The 20,644-nt window shown below is 39.8% G+C and overlaps 1 protein-coding gene across 3 annotated transcripts in view; it reads left to right on the top strand.

Annotated features, from left to right (window-relative positions):
* The window catches only part of SMAP1 (small ArfGAP 1), a 103,432-nt gene that overhangs the window by 12,364 nt on the left and 70,424 nt on the right, over positions 1 to 20,644 (top strand). For all 3 annotated transcript variants that reach the window (XM_061990329.1, XM_061990328.1, XM_061990327.1), the window contains exons 2-4: positions 12,812 to 12,945; positions 13,603 to 13,688; positions 16,622 to 16,697. In XM_061990329.1, the coding sequence (XP_061846313.1) occupies positions 12,812 to 12,945; positions 13,603 to 13,688; positions 16,622 to 16,697 (296 nt within the window). The remainder of the gene's footprint in view (positions 1 to 12,811; positions 12,946 to 13,602; positions 13,689 to 16,621; positions 16,698 to 20,644) is intronic.

Raw genomic sequence — 20,644 nt, 5'->3', positions numbered from 1 at the left:
GATTCATAATGTGTGACCTGTTATTCTTGAATGTAACTGAACTTCCAGGTGAATTCAAAACATATCAGTGAGGGGCGACTGGGACTGAGTGTAACATGTTCAGAAGTTTAGTTTTAGATTTGTCATTCACAACAATTTCTAGAGGAAAAAAATGTATCAGTAACAATGCTTTTAAGTATAGGGACTGATTTTTTTTTTTTTTTTTTTCCTATTAGAGTACCTGTGGAATATTTGTTCAGTTGCCTGTTAATCTGTAGGTGATGATAAAAACATCCCTTTCTTCAGACAGGGTCAATGCCATACTTAGTGTTTGTCCTTTATATCATCAGCAGAAATGTGCCTGTGCATTTAAGCTTCCCTCTTAAGCAGTGGTTAAACCAGACACACCAATAACACAATTGCTGGGAGCTTTTTCGGGTTTTGTTCTCATTGCCAAGTGATACCTAGGTAAGTTATTTTAAATGTACTGAACTGCGATCTTCTGGCTGACTGGAAAGGAGTTAGTTACTTTCCCCATACTACTGCACTTTGCTTCACAGAAGGTAAGGAGTTGGAAGGGACCTCTAAGGATCATTTAGTCCATCCTCCTTGCTAAAGCAAGTCCGCATAGATCAGATCACACAGGAAAGTGTCCAGGTAGATTTTGAAAACCTCCAGAGAAGCAGCCTCCACACCCTCCCTGGGCAGCACGTGCCAAGGCTCCCTCACCTCAACAGTAAAGAGGTTTTTCCTTACATTTAAGTGGAACTTTTTGTCCATTGCTCAGTATTAATGAGATCCCCCCTCAGTCTTCTATTCTCCAGACTAAACACCCTCAGTTCCTGCAGCTTTTCAACATAAGGAAGACGCTCCAGTCCCCTGATCATCTTGGTGGCCCTGTGCTGGACTCTCTCCAGCACTTTCCTGTCCCTCTTGAGCTGAGGAGCCCAGAACTGGACACAGGACTCCAGATGAGGCCTCACCAGGGCAGAGGAGAGGTAGAGAAGAACCTCCCTTGACCTACTGGCCACACTCTTCTTGATGCATCCCAGGATACCATTGGCCTTCTTGGCCACGAGGGCACATTGCTGGCTCATATTTAGCTTATTATCAATCAAGACTCCCAGGTCTCTCTCTGCACAGCTGCTCTGCAGTAGGTCACTCCCCAGCCTGTCCTGGTGCATGGGGTTGTTCCTTCCCAGATGCAGGACTCTGCACTTGTCCTTGTTGAACCTCATGAGGTTCCTCTCTGTCCAACTCTCTAGCTGGTCAAGATCCCGCTGAATGGCAGCACAGCCTTCTGGGGAATCAGCCAGTCCTCCCAGTTTGGTGGCATCAGCCAACTTGCTGAGGGTATACACTCTGTCCCCTCATCCAGGTCATTGATGAAGTTGTTCAACAAGACTGGCCCCACTGGCCACAGGCCTCCAACTCGATTCTATGCCATTGATCACCATCCTCTGGACTCTGTCATTCAGCCAGCTCTCGATCCACCTCACTGTCCACTCATCCAGTCCAACCTGTCTGAGCTTTTCTGTGAGGATGTTATGGAAGATGGTGTTTGTAGCTAGAATGGTGTGGATAACAGAAATGTTTTGGCTGTTGCTGAGCAGAGCTCACACAACATCAAGTCTTGTCTCCCCAGCCTTCTTTAAAGGCCACTAGGCTGTAGGTGGGCAATATATTGGGAGGGCCCAGACCCAGGATAGCCGACTCAAACTGACCAAAGGTTGATCCATATCATATTATGTGTTCAGCAATAAAGGCAAATAGAAAGGGAGGTGGAGAGGGCAGTTGTTGTGTAGATATTTGTCTTCCAGAGAAACCATTGTGTGTACTGAAGCTGTACTTCCCAGGAAGTGGCTGTTGCCTGTTAATATGAAGTGAATAAATGTTCGTTTTCTTATACTTCTGTGCATGGCGTTTGCTTTACTTTATTAAACTACCTTTATCTTGACCCACAAGTCTTTTAATTATGTTTTCTCCCCCTTGGTGGGCCTATGGCAGACAGCCAGGGTTAACATACTGTCATTCCCCTTAGTGAACCAAGGCTTCAGAATCTTTTCTGGGTGTTCTGCAGCCCATAGCAAGCAGCCTCTTAAGAAGTGGTGCTAAACGTTCCTCCACACTTGTCTTGTTCACTGCAATCTCCGTGGAGTTTGGATGTTCATAGAGATCTTCTTTAAGAAGGTTGCTCCAAAAATTTTACAGCAGACAGATTCTATTAAGTGGTTGGTCTTAAATGAGACTTAAATACAGCAGCTTCAAGATCACATTCTTGGGAGTCCTGCAAAATTTCTAGAATACCTTTGAGTACTGACATTTCTCAAGCAACCTCAATTCCACTCTGAACACTCTCAGTTCTATATGCCAAACTAAATGCAACTGAGTACTTTAGTATTGTTTCAATTTCTTTTCCTTCTTTTTGATGAAAAATATTTTAGTCACAACCTCTCATGACCTCAGAAGACAGCAATGACTTTGCAAAAGTAACTTTCAATTTAGAGACAAGGGTCTGTTTTTTGTGTAACACAAATCTAGTTAAAATAGCTATGAAGATCACTATTTCAAAGTAAACTTGGTTCTGTCTTTCCCAGCTACATCTAGCTGATGTAATAATGTCTGAGTATCAATGGTTATCTGTCATGCTGTAATGTTTAACTATGCTAATTTGAATTATATTTAATTCAGCATTGTCTCGGAGGAGACCACCATAGTTTTGGGAAGCAAGAAGATGTCTTTAGAAGAATGCAAAGCACAGATCAGCCTTATGTGGCATGATGCATTCTAATTGGATATAAAGAAGTTATTTTCCTTTTTTTAACCATTAATAGTCAACTACTGAACCAAATTTTCCTCAGGGAGGTGTTGAAGACAAGGGAACAAAGCCCTGAGCAGCCTGATCTAATTAGTTTTGATTGGAACATCAGTTTCCTAAGGTCATTAAGGCTAAGTCTATTCCCACCTAAATTATTCTGTAGTTTTTGTTCACTGGCTGTGGAAATACAGTAGCTGTGTCTTTTAAAGAGTATATGTTATATCTCCTAGAGCACACATACTGTGTGTTTTGTGTATTGACACAAACCCAGCTGTTAGGAGGGACATTCCCAGGTCCAAGCTTTTACCAAGATTTTGGGACAGAACAGTATTGGTGTGTAGCTAGGCTGATAGGCAAGTCCTGGCAATCTGTGGGAAGGATTTGTATCCCTGTCATTGGAGTTTAAAGGGGGGGAAAGCCTTGATTCTGTCTGTTCTCTTCAGAGTTATTGCCCAGAGGTCCACAGGAAGCGCTGCTCTGGAGGTGAATAATATTGTTACAGTAAAACTGGAGTCATCAAAGAATGGGAGTTGCATTTGCATGGCAGGCCATTCTGTGTCTGAGAACTGCAGTGTATTAGTGTTTGGGGGTGGGCAGGTAGGCCCTCGGTAGGTAAGGGGGGATGAATAATGCAACATATAAATCTGCTTAGCCTTTTCTGTTTTAACACTCAGAGGATGTGAGCAAAGACAGCATGAGGGTGGAGAAAGTAGGTGATTAAGTCTCTGCATTGAACACGAATGGTGGGAGTTACTCCCAATATGCAGCTAAGCACCACACAGCTGCTTGCATTACACCTTTTTCAAATATAGGTTCTTCTGGGATGACTCAGAGAGGTGTATTTACCTGCTTTGTAATACAGAAGGTATGAGGGAGAGCATCTCGAGTCATGGAGGGCTGCACAGAGCTGATATAGTTGAGGGAGTGTTTACTTAATTGGTCTCTGCTTCAGACATATTTGAGTAAAAATGGTAAAAGGAAGCTGTTTAATGCAGTTATCTTTCTCTAGCAGATAAATTATCTATAACTTTCCATTCTTTATGGCAAACACCCTATATTATAAACCTATCTTGCAAACAAATTATTTCCTGTGGGTTTTGCCTTCGTTAAAGGAAGAGCTTCAATTGCTTGCCTGAATTGCTTATATAACTTATCCTGTGCCTGGTTACACAGGGGGTTCTTGCTGCATCCCAACAAAGGAGCATGGATTTACACTTTTTTTCCTCATCAGTGATGCTTTTATGTGGTGCTTAACTATCAACTTATGAAAACATTTTGTTAGAGCTCACTATTCCCCAATTTTCCTTTTATTTCTGCATATAAAAGGAATATAAATTGTACATTTAAAACAGTGAGCCTTTTAGCAGTTCCTGCTGACAGGGGAAAAATTGCAGTCAAGACCAGCTCCAGAAGCTTACTACTAATACTGTAATATGCTGCATAACCTTGCCTTTCTTAGAAAGTACCAAATGCTACTAACAGGAAACGACAGCTTGCACACCTTATTCTTGCAGCTTGAACTCTGACACAAGCAGTCTTCATGAGAGACCAAACAGGATGAAATTATACCACCACACCTCAGCCAATTTGAAATTTGATTTCTGAAGCTTTTTGAATATGCCAGGGTTGGCACCTCTGTCATTTCTGATTCTTGGGGCAGTGACTTTACTTTCCAAAGGGTATGCTGTTGTGTCCCAGTATCCCCCAAAGCAATGTCCTGTGTACTTTGCATATGGTCTCCACATACGTGTACATGTGCTGTGGGTAACTAAGCGTGAGCATGGAAGGTGTGGTTGGCAGGCAGGGATCAACAGGTGTTCTCTGACAGTTCATTGCTGATTATGATCCTGCATGCCTGGGCACTGTTAGGATGGTTAGGGAAATCTGTGGTGTGAAATACTTCCTTTGGAAAAATACACTTAAAGGAAGTTGTTTCAGTACAAAACACCTAGTTACACTGGTATTTGTGTTAAGTGGCTTGCTGAGGAAGGTATTCTATTTAAATACCATCACCTTAAAAATGTAACTAAGAGGAGTAAGTCTTGGTGATGTTTTAGTTAATAAATCCCCAAAAGCAATTCTTGTTTTTTAGTTACTGTCTGTTTGTTGATAAGGCCAAAAATCTTTACCTCTTTCATTTCGTCACCTTACAAGACTTCTTGTCTAGTGATCACTTAGTATGAGCAAAAGGCTGTTCATCTTGACTAAACTGATGTTACCTGTGTATCTCCATTCCAGTTAGGGCTTTATACAGCCCTTGAAATAGGGATGCTGTTTTAGTTTCTTTTAAACAGTTTTATCATTGCCATTAAAACAAATGAATCAGTGAGTGGAAGGAATCATTAAACTGGTTAATCTGTGTTTCTCTGATTTGTGGAGGTGAGACAGACTGTGCAGGGGGAGAGTTTCATTCAGAAGATATCTACAGAGCTTCTTTTAGGTTACAAATAGGACTGAACTAAAGGGATTTGTCTGACTTTCATGAAAATACAGTTATCCAGATAGAGAAGCCAAACTTGGGGGAATTTTGTCCCTAAACCTGTATACCACTTAGTAGGTGCTGGCTAAAAATAGTCAAGTGATGTTTCTAAGGCTTCTCTTCCCACTGTTCTTGCAGTAAGCCTTGAGCCACACAATCTCAGCCGTTAGCAAGCTGGGCTCTGGAACAGGACGTTTAGTTGCTTGAATTGTCTGTGTTCAATGCAGCTTTATGCTGTTGGAATTTTTTGTTTTGTCTGACACCTGACTTTTTTTTACATAGCATATTTTAAGTTCTCAAATTCTGGCTTTGACTCTGAAAGCAGGCTCACTAAGTCAACTACAAGAGAAGACTTTGAAAGTCTCGAGATGTGCTTAAGCTATGGCCTTTTGCTGCCTTCACTTAGAATCATCATATTTCATCATAGAATTGTTTTGGTTAGAAAAGATCTTTAAAATCTAATCCAGCCACTAATGTAATGCTGCCAAGCCCACCAGTATCTAGCAAAATGGTAGTTTGCTGCATACTTTGACTTTGAGATCTGAAAAGCACTTTGCATGGCTTTTCTAGTCTTTGAGTGAGGGAGTGGATGTGATGTGGGAATGTGTTTCATGCTATTTGTTCTGCTTAATCAGAAGCTAATTCAGTGAATCAAGTGATAGGTAAATAGTCCCATATCAGTAGTCTCAAAAGACTAAAGGTTCAAGGACCTTGAAGAACATTTCATTTGAGAATAAAGATTGTTGCACTGTGCTTCTTGCAGTTTGCTTCAAGATCTGCAAGACTTTTTATCTTTCTAATAAGATTTGTGCTTTAATTCACAAAGTCTGATACATTTCTTCTTACTGCTGTTTAGAAGATTAAACTGAGTCAGGGGACATGAATAACACTGCAGTTTAGCTTTTTGTATTGGGAGTGGGATGTGGGGTATATGTTTTTTCTTTGGATTTTTTCTGTTCTTTTGGGGATTTCTTCTGGGAGTCTGTGAATAAAAAAGTTTGGAAATGGTGGATTCATTGAAAACTTGTGTGAAACGTTGAGTAGCAGAGCACATTTGCAGTTTGAATTATGTGGGGGCGCAATGTCGAGGAAGTGAGTGCTGCATGGGCATGCTTGTACTGGCGCAGCCACTAAGGCTTTTGGTAAGTCCTTGGCCAAAAAGTGGTGGTCTTTAGGAACTGGCTAGCAAGCATTGAGGAGTTAGGGTAGATTTTCTTGCAGTTAATTCGCTTTTCCACAAGGTGGAGCCAGTTATTTGGCAAATAAAATCTGTCAGCCAGCAGCAGAATGTGGGGAAACAGCAGAGAATGAATGTAACTTTACCGTGCTTTGTGGTCAAAGGACAGGCAGGGTGCAGCTTAGTGAAAGAAAGACTTGTATTCTGTCAGAAGTCTTTGAAGATGTTGGTTCGAGATAAGTTTGCTACTGACTGTATTGAGATGCAAAGCAATTAGTGCTCTGTTATATGTAATACTTGGCTTCCTTCCTTGTGGAATAAGGAATTGGTAACTGCAAGTATGTAGACGGAAAACTAGCTTGTTTTTATGTGCCTCTAATACAAGCCTTATTTAAACTTGGTCTTCACAGGGTTTCTTCATTTAAAACTTTGTGTCAAACTTGTTAGTCTTCTAACTGGTCTTACACATGTAGTGTAAAGGATTCAGAGTATTTGAAAAGGTCAATCTTCCCTTTGACAGCAAATACAAAATTGAAAAACAGCGTCCTTACTCTTTTTACTCCAGTTCTGACCTCTGTTGGCTTTCTGTAAGTTGAGATGTTCAGTAAGAGTGGGCAGCACCTGTGTTGCAACAAAAGAATTGTTTTCAGTGCTACTTTGCAGTTACAGTAACCTAACAGATGGTAGTGGACTGACAGAGAGACCAAAGCTCTGTGATAGGAGAGGCAACCATCATCGTTCTCCTAATTTGTAGTCATATCTGCAGTAATCTTACACTTGCTTTTTCATGGGCATCTTCCAGTTCTGTCATATACCAGTACTTTAGTTTCCTTTTGCCTCTCTGTGTTTTGTTCTGGCCTCTACTGCCTTTTTTTTAAATTGGTTGTATAAGAGATACTTCTACTCGGTCTTTTCTGGTAGCGTATAACCTTTCTCACTCATTTGTTACTGCAGGCAAAAGCTGAGTAGAGGAGTATTGACTGAGGTGTTTAAAGCAGTCAAAGGGTTTTTATATAGACTATTCAAACAGAGCTGAAGCAACGTTTTACACTGTATTGTCTCTTTGTATTCATGTACAGTTAATATATGAGGCTTCTCTGGTTTTTGTAATACAGATAAAAGTATGTTTTCTTCAGCATGTTAAATGAGCAGTATCTTGTGAACCTTGCTTTGTACGTGATAACGTGACTATGCATCTGCTGATGCAAAATAAAACTTGAGCAGGCTGGAATAAAACTTCAACCTTGGACTTCTGAAAACTGGTATATTTTGTCTTGTGTTTCCTTTGGAAATGCACTATACCAGCTTCAGCATTACCATTCCTGTTTATTGCAGCTTCTTCAGTCAGACATCTGATAATAATGGAGTAGAGCATAGAGCCCAAACTGAATGAGTTAAGGGGATGGGGAAGAAAGTGGTATAGAGGAGTATATGCACACACATTAAGCATGTGAAAGGTACTAGTCCAGCTTAAATAACATGGAGGAGAAATATCTCGTAAAAAATGATATCCCAAAGAGAGGAAGATGTGGGGGAAAAGAGGAGAAATCTTTGGAATATTTTGGGACAAAAGCTTTCACCTCACAGAAGGATATGTAAAAATGATATCTTTTTCACAAAATTCTCACTTTGAAGTGCATTTTAGACTAAAATAATGTCATGAAGATGGATATCTTTTGCAGTAGAAATTGGCTTGAAATCAACTTGGTGAAGACTTGAAGCTAAAATTATGTAAATCAATTTCAAACTCTTTATTGCTTCAATTTTAAACAGCCAAAGTCAGTTTTTGAAATATTCAGGTTTTTTAGTAGCTGTAGATATTTCTGCACTTAGGGAGGGTCTTTGTCCTGTACAATAACTCTGCTGCCATAGAAAGCCTACTGTAACTGGAAAAAACTTGTTACTTAAATTGACAAGTTTTCTAGCAATTCTGAAGACTCAGGCATACTGGGAAACGTCTTGTGGCTGTATATTTCTTTCATTCTTAGAGTCTAGATAGTCTCTAATAAAGGAGCTCTTAAATATGCTAAATATGTCCCAATCAGTGGTGTTTCTGTGCATTTAATTGAATTGTAGTTTCCTGTCAGAACTTGGTACACAACTCCTGAACGCAAATTAATGTAGTAGTGGGTGTGATGAGTTGACCCCAGTGAGCAGTCAAACACCCACCCTACCTCTTTTGTGCTCCCCTCTCCAGTGGTATGGGGAGAAGAGAAGGAAAGTGGAAATACATGTGTCTCAGCATCATGGTGGTTTAATAAGGAAAGCAAAAGCTGCACAGGAAAAGTAAAGTGAGAAGAGAAGGTAATTCAGTACTTGCCACCAGCAGGGAGTCCAGCTATGTCCTGGAAAGCAGGGTCTTGGTGCGTTGAACAGCTGTTCAGGAGGCAGATGCCACAAGCACAAACATTCCCCCTTTCTTCTCCATTCTACCAGCTTTTGTTGCTGAGCACCACATCCTGTAGTTTGAGATGCCTCTTCAGTCAGTTGGGGTCAGCTGTCCCTGATTCTGTCCCCTCCTGGCCTCTTGCCCAGCCTCTGTCTACTGCAGAGGGCAAACAGGAAGGCCTTGACTCTGTGCAGGCACCCTCCAGCTGTAGCCAAGCGTTAGTGTTATTAGCACTGTTTTAATCACAAATCCAAGGCATAGCTCAGTAAGGGCTGCAGTGAAGCAAGTTAACTGTATTCCAGGCAGGCCTGGTACAGAGGGAAATGTCATGTAGCGTTCTCCATTTAACACGCAATAGCCAAGGCTCCAAATAGATGTGCATAAAGCCACATGTCACGTGTACATGAAACCATACAGCTCAAATCCATCTTTCTGTTTAGCTCTTACAGCACTTGTGCTGTGTTTGAATTTCAAATCAAAACTTAATCACTGCTTTTTATGAAGGTAGCTGAATTACAGTTGTATCTCATATTAACGTGAGCTGGTTGGAGTTGCACTGTATAATGCAGTTGTTACCTATTAAGATAGCATTACTGCTGACATGTAACAGTGTTTTAAATAGCATAAAATAATGGTCATTGAGACTTCTAATGTCTACTCTTCATTTTCAAAGCCAAATGTCTGTTTTAATTGGCTAGCAAGATACATACAGCAGATAAACTGGGTTACTTTTTAAAAATTTTGCTGAAGAAAAACATATATCTTTCAGGACCCAATGGAAAGAAACTTGTAAATATTTCTATTAAAGTGCAAAATGTTTCCTTTGTACAGAAATAGGATCCTGACTTCATACAAAGTTGAGATAACTGTGTGAATGTTTATTGAATAATTCCAAATTAGTTCAACTAAAGGTGTTTAACATAGGAACATTTACAGACTAATCTTTAGGTAACCAAACAGTCAAGTCAAGCACAGCTGGTTTGATGCCCACACAGAAAACACTATTTTGTAATTTCTTTTGCCTACTGCTTAACTGTGGAAGTAAGAGATTTGTATTAATTAAAATATTGTTTTAATTTGAAATATTTAATATTGCATATTGTTACAAGTCTGAAACATTCAGACTTTCGTGTCAACATTTCTGTCTGCCCTCAGGTTTGTCTCTTATTCCACTGCTTAATTGTTACTTTATTGCTTAAATATGTTTGAGTTCAAGTTATTTCAGGAATAGTACAAATCAATGAAATCTAACCTTCTGGGGAAATACAAAACTGTCTTTTTCCAGGTGAAAACCAGCTTATTCACAAGTTGTGTTATGTTTCTTTTTCTTAACAAATAAATGCTAATGTCTGTAAATGTTCCTATGTTAAACTAGAAAGTTAATAATATTAATTTATTAGTATAGACATAAGTCATATCAAGCCCTCATTCTGGTCTTGTTTCATTAGTGTAAAACTTGCATATGTAGGATATCATAACTGAAGAACAGAAAACTCATGTGATGTGTAGTTGTACAAATTGTATTGTGGTAAAAGGTTTATAGTGGACGTGTAAACACTATAGGATGAAAGTAAGGACAGCATATAGATAGAGTAGATAAACACTACTTATCCCTATAGCAACCAGATCAAACCTGGTTTCCCTCTTTATAAGGTACATCTCTGGGTTATAGTGGGGGGAAAAACTGGAGAAGCTGTTGGGTACAGACAACCTTGACTTATCTTACTGTTTGTAAACCATCATGGCTACATTAAGCAATTGCATAAGCTGAGATACTTTATCCACAGTAGACTGCCTAAGGAGATTTTTTGATTAAGTTTCTTCTGGTGTGCTACTTGAGCTGAAACTTGATTAATTAATACATTGAGGCAAATGGCCTGCAAAACTCCATGCTGTACTATAGCTCTACACAGACTGTAAGGACAAGGTATTTTGTGACTGCAGTGTTTCATGTGGGAGAATAAAAAGTCGAGTCAAAAGGTTGCTAGTTCTTGAACTATTTAAGATACATATTGAAAACAGCTTAACTGTATGTTCTTACCTGACAAGAAGTAGTTTTAATGAAGTGCCATCTAGGAAACGATGTGTTGGTTTTGATGAGTAGCTGTTAGACCTCTTGATGCCTGAAATCTAATTTTATAATGGTAGCAGTCATCTTGAAAACTGACATTCATCTTAATCATTTTAGTCTTAAGGGTCAAGCAATGGACAATCAGGTGGTTTAAGTTTGAGATCGTGAACAAGACAAATAAAAAGCAAAGTGGCTACCCAAAATATAGCTGGTATTTGCACTAGTGAGAGGATGGCTTCTTGGAACAAATACAGGGAGCTGTCAGTGCCTTGGGATTTTCAGATACCAATTGAAAATAATAGAGGCTGATTGAAAGAATTTCTCTAGCTTTCCTGTTTTGATTATTGCTGAACAATACTTGCACACTATCAGGGCTTTTCTTTTTTCTGTTCTGCCCACTGTAGATGAGTAGGCTAGGGATGAATAGGCAAGAATTGGGAGGAGGTGCAGCTAGGACAGCTGTTGAATTTAACTGACCATTCCATACCTTATGAAGATGTGCTCAGTAATAAAGGCTTGAGGAAAGGAGAAGGAAGAAGGGATATTCCTTATTATGGTGTTGTCTTCCAAATCAAGTGTTGTGTGTGCCGAGGCCCAGTTTCTAGGCAGTGACTGGATGCCTTCCTGCCAATGGGACGTACTGAAGAAATCCCTTCTTTTCCCTCTACTTGGTGTAGTTTTTGTTTCACTTATTAAAATTGTTGTTATCTCAGTCTGAAAATCTTCCCACCTTCCTTCTCTTTTCTCCATCTCCTGCAGGAGAGAAGAGTGAGTGAACAGCTATGTGGGTGTTTGTCTGGGGTCAGTCAGCCCAACATGTTCTTAAGCTAAAGATTAGGAAAGAGAAGCATAAAATTCTTTTCTAGGCCCCAGAAAATGTTTGTACAACATATTAATATTGAAATACACACAGCTGCAGCTGCGTGAGTGGTCTAGATGTGCATCTGTCATAGAAAGATGGAAAATAGTTGCTTGAATGTTTTCCAGCTCCTCAGTGTGCCTTCTTACTTTTCATGATTAGTTATTTAATCTCTGAGCTCTTTAAAACTCTGAAGTAGATGGACTAGAAAGCAGTGTCTTTAACAGTGGTGATGTAAAGAGTTGGAATGAAATTATACCAAAGCTTTTGAGACTGTGTAGTAACTTCAAGTCACACATCTCAGGTGTCATTGTTTGAGTTAGAGCCAGCATACCTGCTCTGTCTAACATGCCAGCACAGCTGAGAAGCAATGATAAGGATCATAAGTCAACCTAATTCTTTGAGAAAATTCATTGGTCTGTGAATGGCAACCCATACTGTAGTTCAGGAGTCAATGGTGCTGAGTATTCACTTTTCCACTATTTTTAGTGATGGATATTTTCATCTCTTATAATCATTCCCTAAGAGTTTGCATGCTACCGCTGTAAAGTCTGTGCTGTGTGAGGCATTAAAGGATTTGTTGCATTAACATAAGATTGCCCTGCATTTAATTTGAAGTTATGTACATGTGCATGTCTTGGGAAGCTTTTGGAGAAAAAAAAATGGAGAGTAAAAGGGCTATTTCTACTGATTTCTGCTTTTGCTTTCATCTGATGCATAGCTGTAAGGATTCTTCAAGGTGTAGGCAAAATCTTGTTGCTAATAGTAAGATAACTTTATCAAGTTTGTTCGAATTTTTTGGGGTGGTGGACTTAGCTCACTCTGGCTAACTCATGTTATGTGACACCACTTAGAAGTACAAAGCTGTAAATAAAATTGCTATCAGTAGAGACTATTAGAAGTAATAGGTACTCTAGTGAAGCAGCTGTGAGCTTTTGTTCAGACTTGTTTATTCCTGCTATCAGTACAAAATTATGCCAAACAAAATCTTCACAGTATATGGAATTTTCAAAATCGTGTATTTCCCCATTCCCCTTAGGTCCAAGATGGGCCTCTTGGAACACCGGTGTTTTTATTTGCATCAGATGTGCTGGAATACATCGAAATCTTGGCGTCCATATATCAAGGGTCAAGTCCGTCAACTTGGACCAATGGACACCTGAGCAAATACAGGTAAAATACCTTTGAAATATGTTTTCCATTTGGAGAGGCTGTCAGGAGGCCCAGACTGAAACACTTTGACTGTAAAGTAGTTCTTAATGTGTTATGTTTCTACTGTAATGAGTTTAAGTTCTAATAACTGACTTTGGAAGTTGATTTAGCTATCTTTTCTATATCATTTTAGACATGTTGTACCTTGCCTTAGGCGACTCTTCTTCTTTGTTGTATCTGTAGAAAATGTGTTCTAAACCTTTTCATTTTTAGTAGAGGACAGTAAGGTAATGTTTACACATCTGTCTAATTCTTGATTACCTTTTTTTGTTGTACCAAATACTGACTTTTACAGATACACTCCGGTCTGAAGACTATTTCTGCTGTCGGACAAATTTTCTTTTATTTCTCCTGGTATAAAGAGGCACCCAGAGAGGTGAAAGCTCAGGATGGGTTAGTTCACAGTGTAAACAGTGTGTACATTGTCAGCTTTTGTCCAGTAAGTCTTAGCGTGCAGTTCTTCTGTACCATTGGAGCATATCCTAAGACGTAATAGCAGAGAGGTCTCCAAGTTAAAAACTTACAGTGTAATTTGAGCCCAGAAGTAGCATTCTGACAGTTTCAGGATTTAAAATGTTGATAGACATGAACTAAATGTTTTCTACTCCTTTTCCTTAGTGCATGCAGGAAATGGGAAATACTAAAGCAAGATTACTCTATGAAGCTAATCTACCAGAAAACTTCCGAAGACCTCAAACAGATCAGTATCCTTTTTGTTTTAGTTTTCACATTGAAATGACATCTAGTGCAATTTAGACATTATGACTGATTCAAGGAACTGCTATATTTGGCAACTCACCGTATTTATTTCATTGATATTGTTGTGTAAGGAGTGACAGTGGATGTTGGGAAGGGTTCAGAAAAAGCTTAAATTACTTCAGTTGTAGCAAATCTACTTGCAATGAGATTTGGCAAGCCTCATTTATTTTTGATTTCAAAAGAACTGACTTCATAAATTCTCTGTATGTAGGAAGTTGGAGTGATACTAGAGAGCTCTTGAATATGCTGTCTTTATCTTGAGTAACTGCCAGCTGAAGTTAGAAGTGTTTGAACAGGAAATAATGAGCTCAATGGTAAAGCAAAATAAACCTTTCCATCTTACGGAATTATGGATTTCTTCCTCTAAATTAAGTATTCTGCATTTTTTTGGTTGAAGTGTATACATTCCATGAAGTGTGCAAGCACAGATAATTAACGTGGGAATATTTAACTAAATCAAACCTCCCTGATGGCCACCACTTGTGTTGGTGTGTGGTTATCACCACGTGCTTGGAAGAAAAATTGCCTAGTACTAATTAATAGCCTTTCTGAAAAATTACCTTTTTTAAAATATACTAAACAATTAGAATAATGTATAATGACATTAATTTAGGTTTGTATTAGCTCTTGATTTAGTGAAGTTACACCACAGATATAATTGCTTCACCTTATCTTACTGGAACTCTTAACTATAATGAGATCCTAAACATGTACGATTAAGTGAGCGGAATCTTTTCCCCAACAGTCTTAGCCCAATGATGATACAGTCTGTGGGGGCTGATAAATGGACTGAGTTGTAACTGGATCTGAATTTTCTCGATGTATCCAAAAGTGATTTTAATTCATCTGTTCGTTAGACACTACTCGATATGCTGTGTGCAGAAGATTTCATTTGGAAGGGTTGGACTCTCATTATAAATTGCACTCGAGCAAAACAAATATATTTTTTTATATTCCAGTAGCTTTTAAATTATACATATGCATAAGGAAAAGAAAAAAAACAACCTGGAACTAGATAGCACTGTAGTATTTCAGCTATATTATTGTGTAACTTTAATTCAGCCATAAGACTGAAATACTTTGTCTAAAACTTACTCAAAGGCGATAGTGAAGAAATCTATTTTGTTCCTACTGCAGCTAACTTGAATTCACTGGTGCTATTCAGGATAAGCAATAATGCTTTAATCTAAGCTTTCAGATCAGACCAACAGTCTAATTTTTAGACTTTCAAAATAATTTTGTTGACAGTGTATACCTTGAAATAATTATATAACCTTTTGAACAGTTGTCAGTTTCAGAGTGGTGTACTGTTGATGTAAAGAAACATTGACGTGGTCCAAAAATACATGCATATTGAAGTGAGGTAACTTGAGTAATTTTTCAAACTGCATAACCCCAGTGAAACAGCATCTTGAAAAATGAAACCCTGTGAAATTACAGTTCTGTTTTAATAATTTTCAAATGAAAACTTTCTGATTGTCTGAAACATAAAGTGTGCCTTCTGGGAACTAATAAAAATAGGGAAATATTTATGCACAAGAACTAAAATACCTAACACCAAAATCTGAGCAACCAAAACTTCAAACACTTGAGAAAGTAAGTGTGCCATCTTAAAACATTAATTTTGTCAAATAACTAAGACTTGATTTGAAGAAAAGATAGGTTGTTCTAAGGCATTTCATAACAAGTTTTGAATCTTTTCTGTTTACTTCTATGTTAGTTACAATGTAGTACACCTACAGCCCAAAAGCATGGGAAAAATTAAAGTCTGTTTCTCAATCTCATCCCCCACACTGAGTTTATGTAATGTAGTAATTTGTACTGCAAGTTGAAAATAAACTTTCTGAGGGAATCCTGTTTAGTCTTAGCTAAATTTGAAAAGTTGTGGGAGTTGCATGTTACACAACTTCCATTCCTCTGCAATTTGATAATTTTATGTTGGGGATTTTCTGGCAAAATGACAGTCCTTTGGTATGCATGAAGAATAACGTGGTATTAGTACTAAGATATTTGTACTTCAAACTGCTCAAGATGCCTTTTAGAATGTAGATGTGTTTGGAAAGAGGCAGAAAAGCATGTTTTGGTTTCCTGCAAATTTATGGAGCAATGCCTTCAGGTAACACTTGCATAACATTTGAAACTGAGTGTGATGGTTGACAATAGAATTTGAGGCGCAGAGTGAAGGAGCTGAGTGCTCTGAGCTTAGTATTCATCTTAAGAGATAGTATGTGGAGCTAAGATATCTTCCCATTGATTGAGGAATAAATGCTACACAAGTTTGAGATGCAGTGAGTCTATTGCTTCTCTGTTTTTTCTATCACTAGTGTTATAGTTTTATTTCCATTCCTCAGATATGTTTGTTGTAATAGGAGACTCTCATGAAGGACTTAACTGATCTCGGAGAACTGCTTAGGATATAAGTTGTGCAAATCAGAGAACAAGTACATACATTTTTATCGGAAAATGTCCTTTTATCGGAAGAGAAAGTATTTTTTTCCCCACATTCTGATGTTAAACTAGAATTGTTTACCATATATGAGTACTTTTGTCCAAGTATTTTGGATACTGCAGCCTTTAGCTTAGAAATACCAAGTGAAAATGTCCTTACTGTGGAACAGTTACTTGTAGTGTCTTTCTTGTGTTGCTTCTTTAAGAGATTAAACTGATTAGTTCTCTGTAGTAAGAATAAACTCTTTGGATACCACAATCACAATTTGCTCTGTGTAGAGCATTTTGTTCTGTTTTTTTAAAATGGAAAAAAAAAAAGAGATAGAGCAAGAATGTGGTGCAATTGTTTAATTTGAATAACCTGCCAGCTTTTTAGGTTTATGTTGCTATTTATCTGAGTGCATATTTTTCTTAAACTAGCTACTTCCAGAGCTGTGGAATTTTTCATCAGGGATAAGTACGAGAAGAAGAAGTATTATGATAAAAATGCAGCTAATGCCTTCAATGTAAGTAAATAGTTTAACCAGGAAATTGTGTCAGTCTTTTGAAAGCTACATAAGAGAAATGTAGAAAACATTACATATATTAAAATTTCTTTCATGGTCACATTTTTTGAGACAGAGCTAAAAGCTTTCTTTTGTGTCTGTTGAAAGCTATTCCTAGGTTTTGTAAGCTCAATATATATTGTATATTATATATGTAACAGCAAAATGTTATGATCCAACAAATAGCTTCCTTCTGACTATATTGTGTTTTTCAGTGATGGGTAGTTCTCCAACAATATATTTTGAGTTGTTTCTGAGTACCTTTTTTCCATTTTACCGGGGTAGAATAGGATTGCTGTTTCCAGTGACTTTGTTTTCCCTCCTTCTCTGTAATACCTTAATGAGAAATCCTAGGGTGCTGTCATGGCAGCTGCTTATCACGTAGCTGGGTGTTCACTATGGTGAGTTGGAGAGTGCTTTTCTTACAAAGCAGTTTTGAGAGTGTCTGCATTTATGGAAGTTGACAGCTTTGTGTGGGTTTTTGTTTTTGATACAACTAATTCTCGGGCATACAATCTCATTTAAATACTTTTGTAGGTGTGTAAATACTTGTATAGGTGTATTTATGCTTAAACACACATTCCTCTATACCTACATTATTTAAGTATGGTCCAACACATAACTTGCTACTTCATCTTACTAGGCAGTGAACTTTGACAGAGAAATGAGCACAAGGGTGAGTGTAAAGAGTGGGAGTTTATGCTGCTTTTTCCACCTGAGAAAATGGATCTTTGAATGATAGTTTCATTTTTTGAAAGAAAAAGCCCAAACTTGTAAACTACGGCAGTGTAGTTCATTAAGCATTGTTGAAGTAGGGGTAAAATTCCTTCATGACTGTCGTGGTTTGGCCCAGCTAGCACAACAGCACCACGACAGTTTCTCGCTCGATGCCCCCATTCACCCCCACCCTCGTTAAGATGGTGGAGGACCCAGCAAAATGGGAGTAAAAAGATAAGCAAGATTGTTGTGGATTGAGACAAGGGCAGGGAGGGCTCGCTGCCAATTATGGTTCTGGACAAAACAGACTCCAGTACTCGACTTAGAGAGGAAAGTAGGAAAGTTTATTCTACAAGAAACAGAACAGAATAAAAGCAAAAAGGGAGTAGGATGATGAGAAAATTACAACCAGCACTTTAAGATCTCCCTCCCCCATCCCTCCTTTCTTCCCGGGCCCAGCTCACTGCTCCTGATATCTCTACCTCCTCCCCCCGCAACAGCTCAGGGGGGCAGGGAGTGGGGAATGTGGTCAGTCTCTCACAGATGGGCTCTGCCGCTTCTGTCTTCTCAGATGAGGATGACTCCTGGCATTCTTCCCCTGCTCCAACACGGGGTTCCTCCCCCGGAACACAGTCCTTAACAAACTTCTCTGGTGTGGGTTGTTCCCAACAGCTGTGGCTTCTGCCGATACAGGGTCCCTCACACGGGACACAGTCCTTGGTGAATATCTCTGACATGGATTCTTCACCGCAGTTGCAGTTTCTGCAGTTGCAAGGTCCCTCTCTCGGGACAAGGCCTCTTCTGGGCCTAAATTTAATGAGCTGCTTTGTCGTGGGTTCCTCCCCACAGTTGCAGCTGTGGATATTGGGTCCCTTCCTCGGGACAGGGCCTGCTCCGGCCATAGTGATAAAGGGCCCCTCCTTCGGGACAAGGCCTCCTCCGGCCAAAATCACTGTCCCTGGCTCGGGGCCTTTAATGAAGTGAATTGCTGCCCCTGGTCCGGGGTCAGCTTTAGCAAAATGAGTCTTTGCCCCTGATGCGGGCTCATTATCAAAATGAGTCTCTCCCGCTGATGTGGGGTCTTTAAAGAAATGAAAATAAATCTCAGCTTCACCAGTTCTCTCCATAGAATGCAGGGGAGTCTCTGCTACAGTACATCTCCTCCCTTTCATCACTGACCTTGGAGTCCGCATGGTTGTTTCTCTCACCGTTCCTACTCCTTGCACCACCACCAGCCAGAAGAAGAGAAGAAGGGGCAGAAGAAGGAAAGAAGATGGAGGAAGACACCTCCCCTTCCGGCTTCTTCTTAAAAAGTGATCGTGGAGGCGTCTAATTGGCTCAGCCCCAGAAGTGAGCCTTTTCTGAGCTGGGGAGAGTTGTGAGCAACTTCTTGCAGGAGCCATCTTTGCAGCCCCTTCCCTCATACCAGAAAAGGCTGTCATGTCAAACCATGACAATGACATAAAATACAATTGTGCTTTCACTTATGCTGTCAAGTTACCCTTTACTTTTATCTAGAAGGAGAAAATAGGAAGAATTGTTTAAAGGTATACACTCTTAAAAAAAGTTCAAAAAAGTCTCAAGATCTTTCTAAACAGATAACCTAGGTGTCTAATATAGTAGTCCACTGCTGTCTTTAAGACTTGAAGGAATAATCAGGTTTTGCTCTCTCATATTTCAGAGTAATATGAGTTGCTTACCTGTCACAGCAGCAAGAATAGAATCCAGACAAGCTGAAGAGATGCATGTTACTGCTAAGTAGGGAACACCACTTCATTTCTTCCTACTTGGGCTTTGCTTTCATTGACTTAATATAAATGATGTAATCTCAAATAGGAACAAAATCTGATTATGAAATATTATAGCATTAGATGACTCATGCACATTCACCTGCATTTCTTCAAGGCCACCAAACATCAGGTTTGAAGTAGGCAATCTGAAATCACAGTTAGAGCAAAATCTGAAAAGTACATGGTACTGTATTACCTGAACCAGGATATGATGTGGTTTAGGCCCATCTATGAAAAAAGGACCATAACCAGCCATAAGTACCAAGGGCCTACCTAAGGACAGGGCTCAGTTGCCACTTATGGTCCCAGGCAAAACAGACAAGACTACTCAACTTGGAGAAGAAAACAAAAATTAATTTAATCCACCACCAACTAAAAACATAAAAAACAGGAAACACAAAGTGGCACAATGATGAAGAGCACAACCAGCCCTTTAGGACCACCTTCTCCCCTCTGAATCGTGCAGAAGGGCAGGAAATGGGGCTTTCAGTCAAGTCCTTATGCAATGTCTCCTGCTACTTGTCTCTCCTCAAGGCAGGTGGGCTTCTTGCTGCTTCTTCCTGCTCCAGCACAATCTCTCTCACATGCTGAACCATTAATCCCGAGGGCTGCATCTCCTCTTGTATGTGTCTCTGGGGCCTGCAGGCTTTCTAGCACAGCCTGCGCCCTGGCCGCCTCCTCGCACAGTCTCCTGCCTGTCCAGGTGCACTCATCTGGAGCTGCTGGTGGCGCTCGGTCCTGCCATTGCTCTCCATGGGTTGCAGGGGCACAGCCTGTGTTCTTGCTGCAGGCTACAGAGGGGTCCTCAGTCCTTCCTTCAATCCTCTGTCTCTGACTGTGAGGTCCACATGGTTACCTCCGTCTTGTACCACTCCTCCACCTTCTTTTCCACAGCAGATTTCCCTCCGTAAATAATGACGGCAGAGGCGCCAGATGAGCCCGATCAGACTGGAGGTAGGTCCCCCTCAGAGCCAGGGGATGTTTTGAGAACTGCTTACAGGGGCAGCACTGCAACTCCCTCCCACTGATACCAAGTAAAAAGTAGCTCTACGCAAACCCATGAGAGCATAGCACCTATGGTCCTAGTCTGCTGCTTGGATTGGATTACCCTCCTTCGCCCTGGCTGCAGCTCAGTTTACATGTGCATATAGTGCTGTGACATGTATTCAGTGGTCATGATGAGGAAGAGAGTTCTGTGGGGATACACAGTTTTGTGCTCCTGTGCGGAGAATAATGAGTTTATAAAGCTTTGCTTGTGCAGTCTTGATGACATCTGAGACAGCTTCTCTCTTCTCACTCTGCCAGGAGGTGGCTAAGATTCCCTGAGAACTGAGGGGTGGCTGGGGAAAACAGGGGAGATTCCTCCTTGTAGCCTTCAGCCCTCTGCTAAGTATTTTGGTA

This window comes from Colius striatus, chromosome 2, assembly GCF_028858725.1.
Source record: "Colius striatus isolate bColStr4 chromosome 2, bColStr4.1.hap1, whole genome shotgun sequence".
Lineage (NCBI taxonomy): Eukaryota > Metazoa > Chordata > Aves > Coliiformes > Coliidae > Colius > Colius striatus.
Note: the sequence above shows the minus strand (reverse complement) of the source record. Positions and strands in the feature narration are given on the sequence as shown.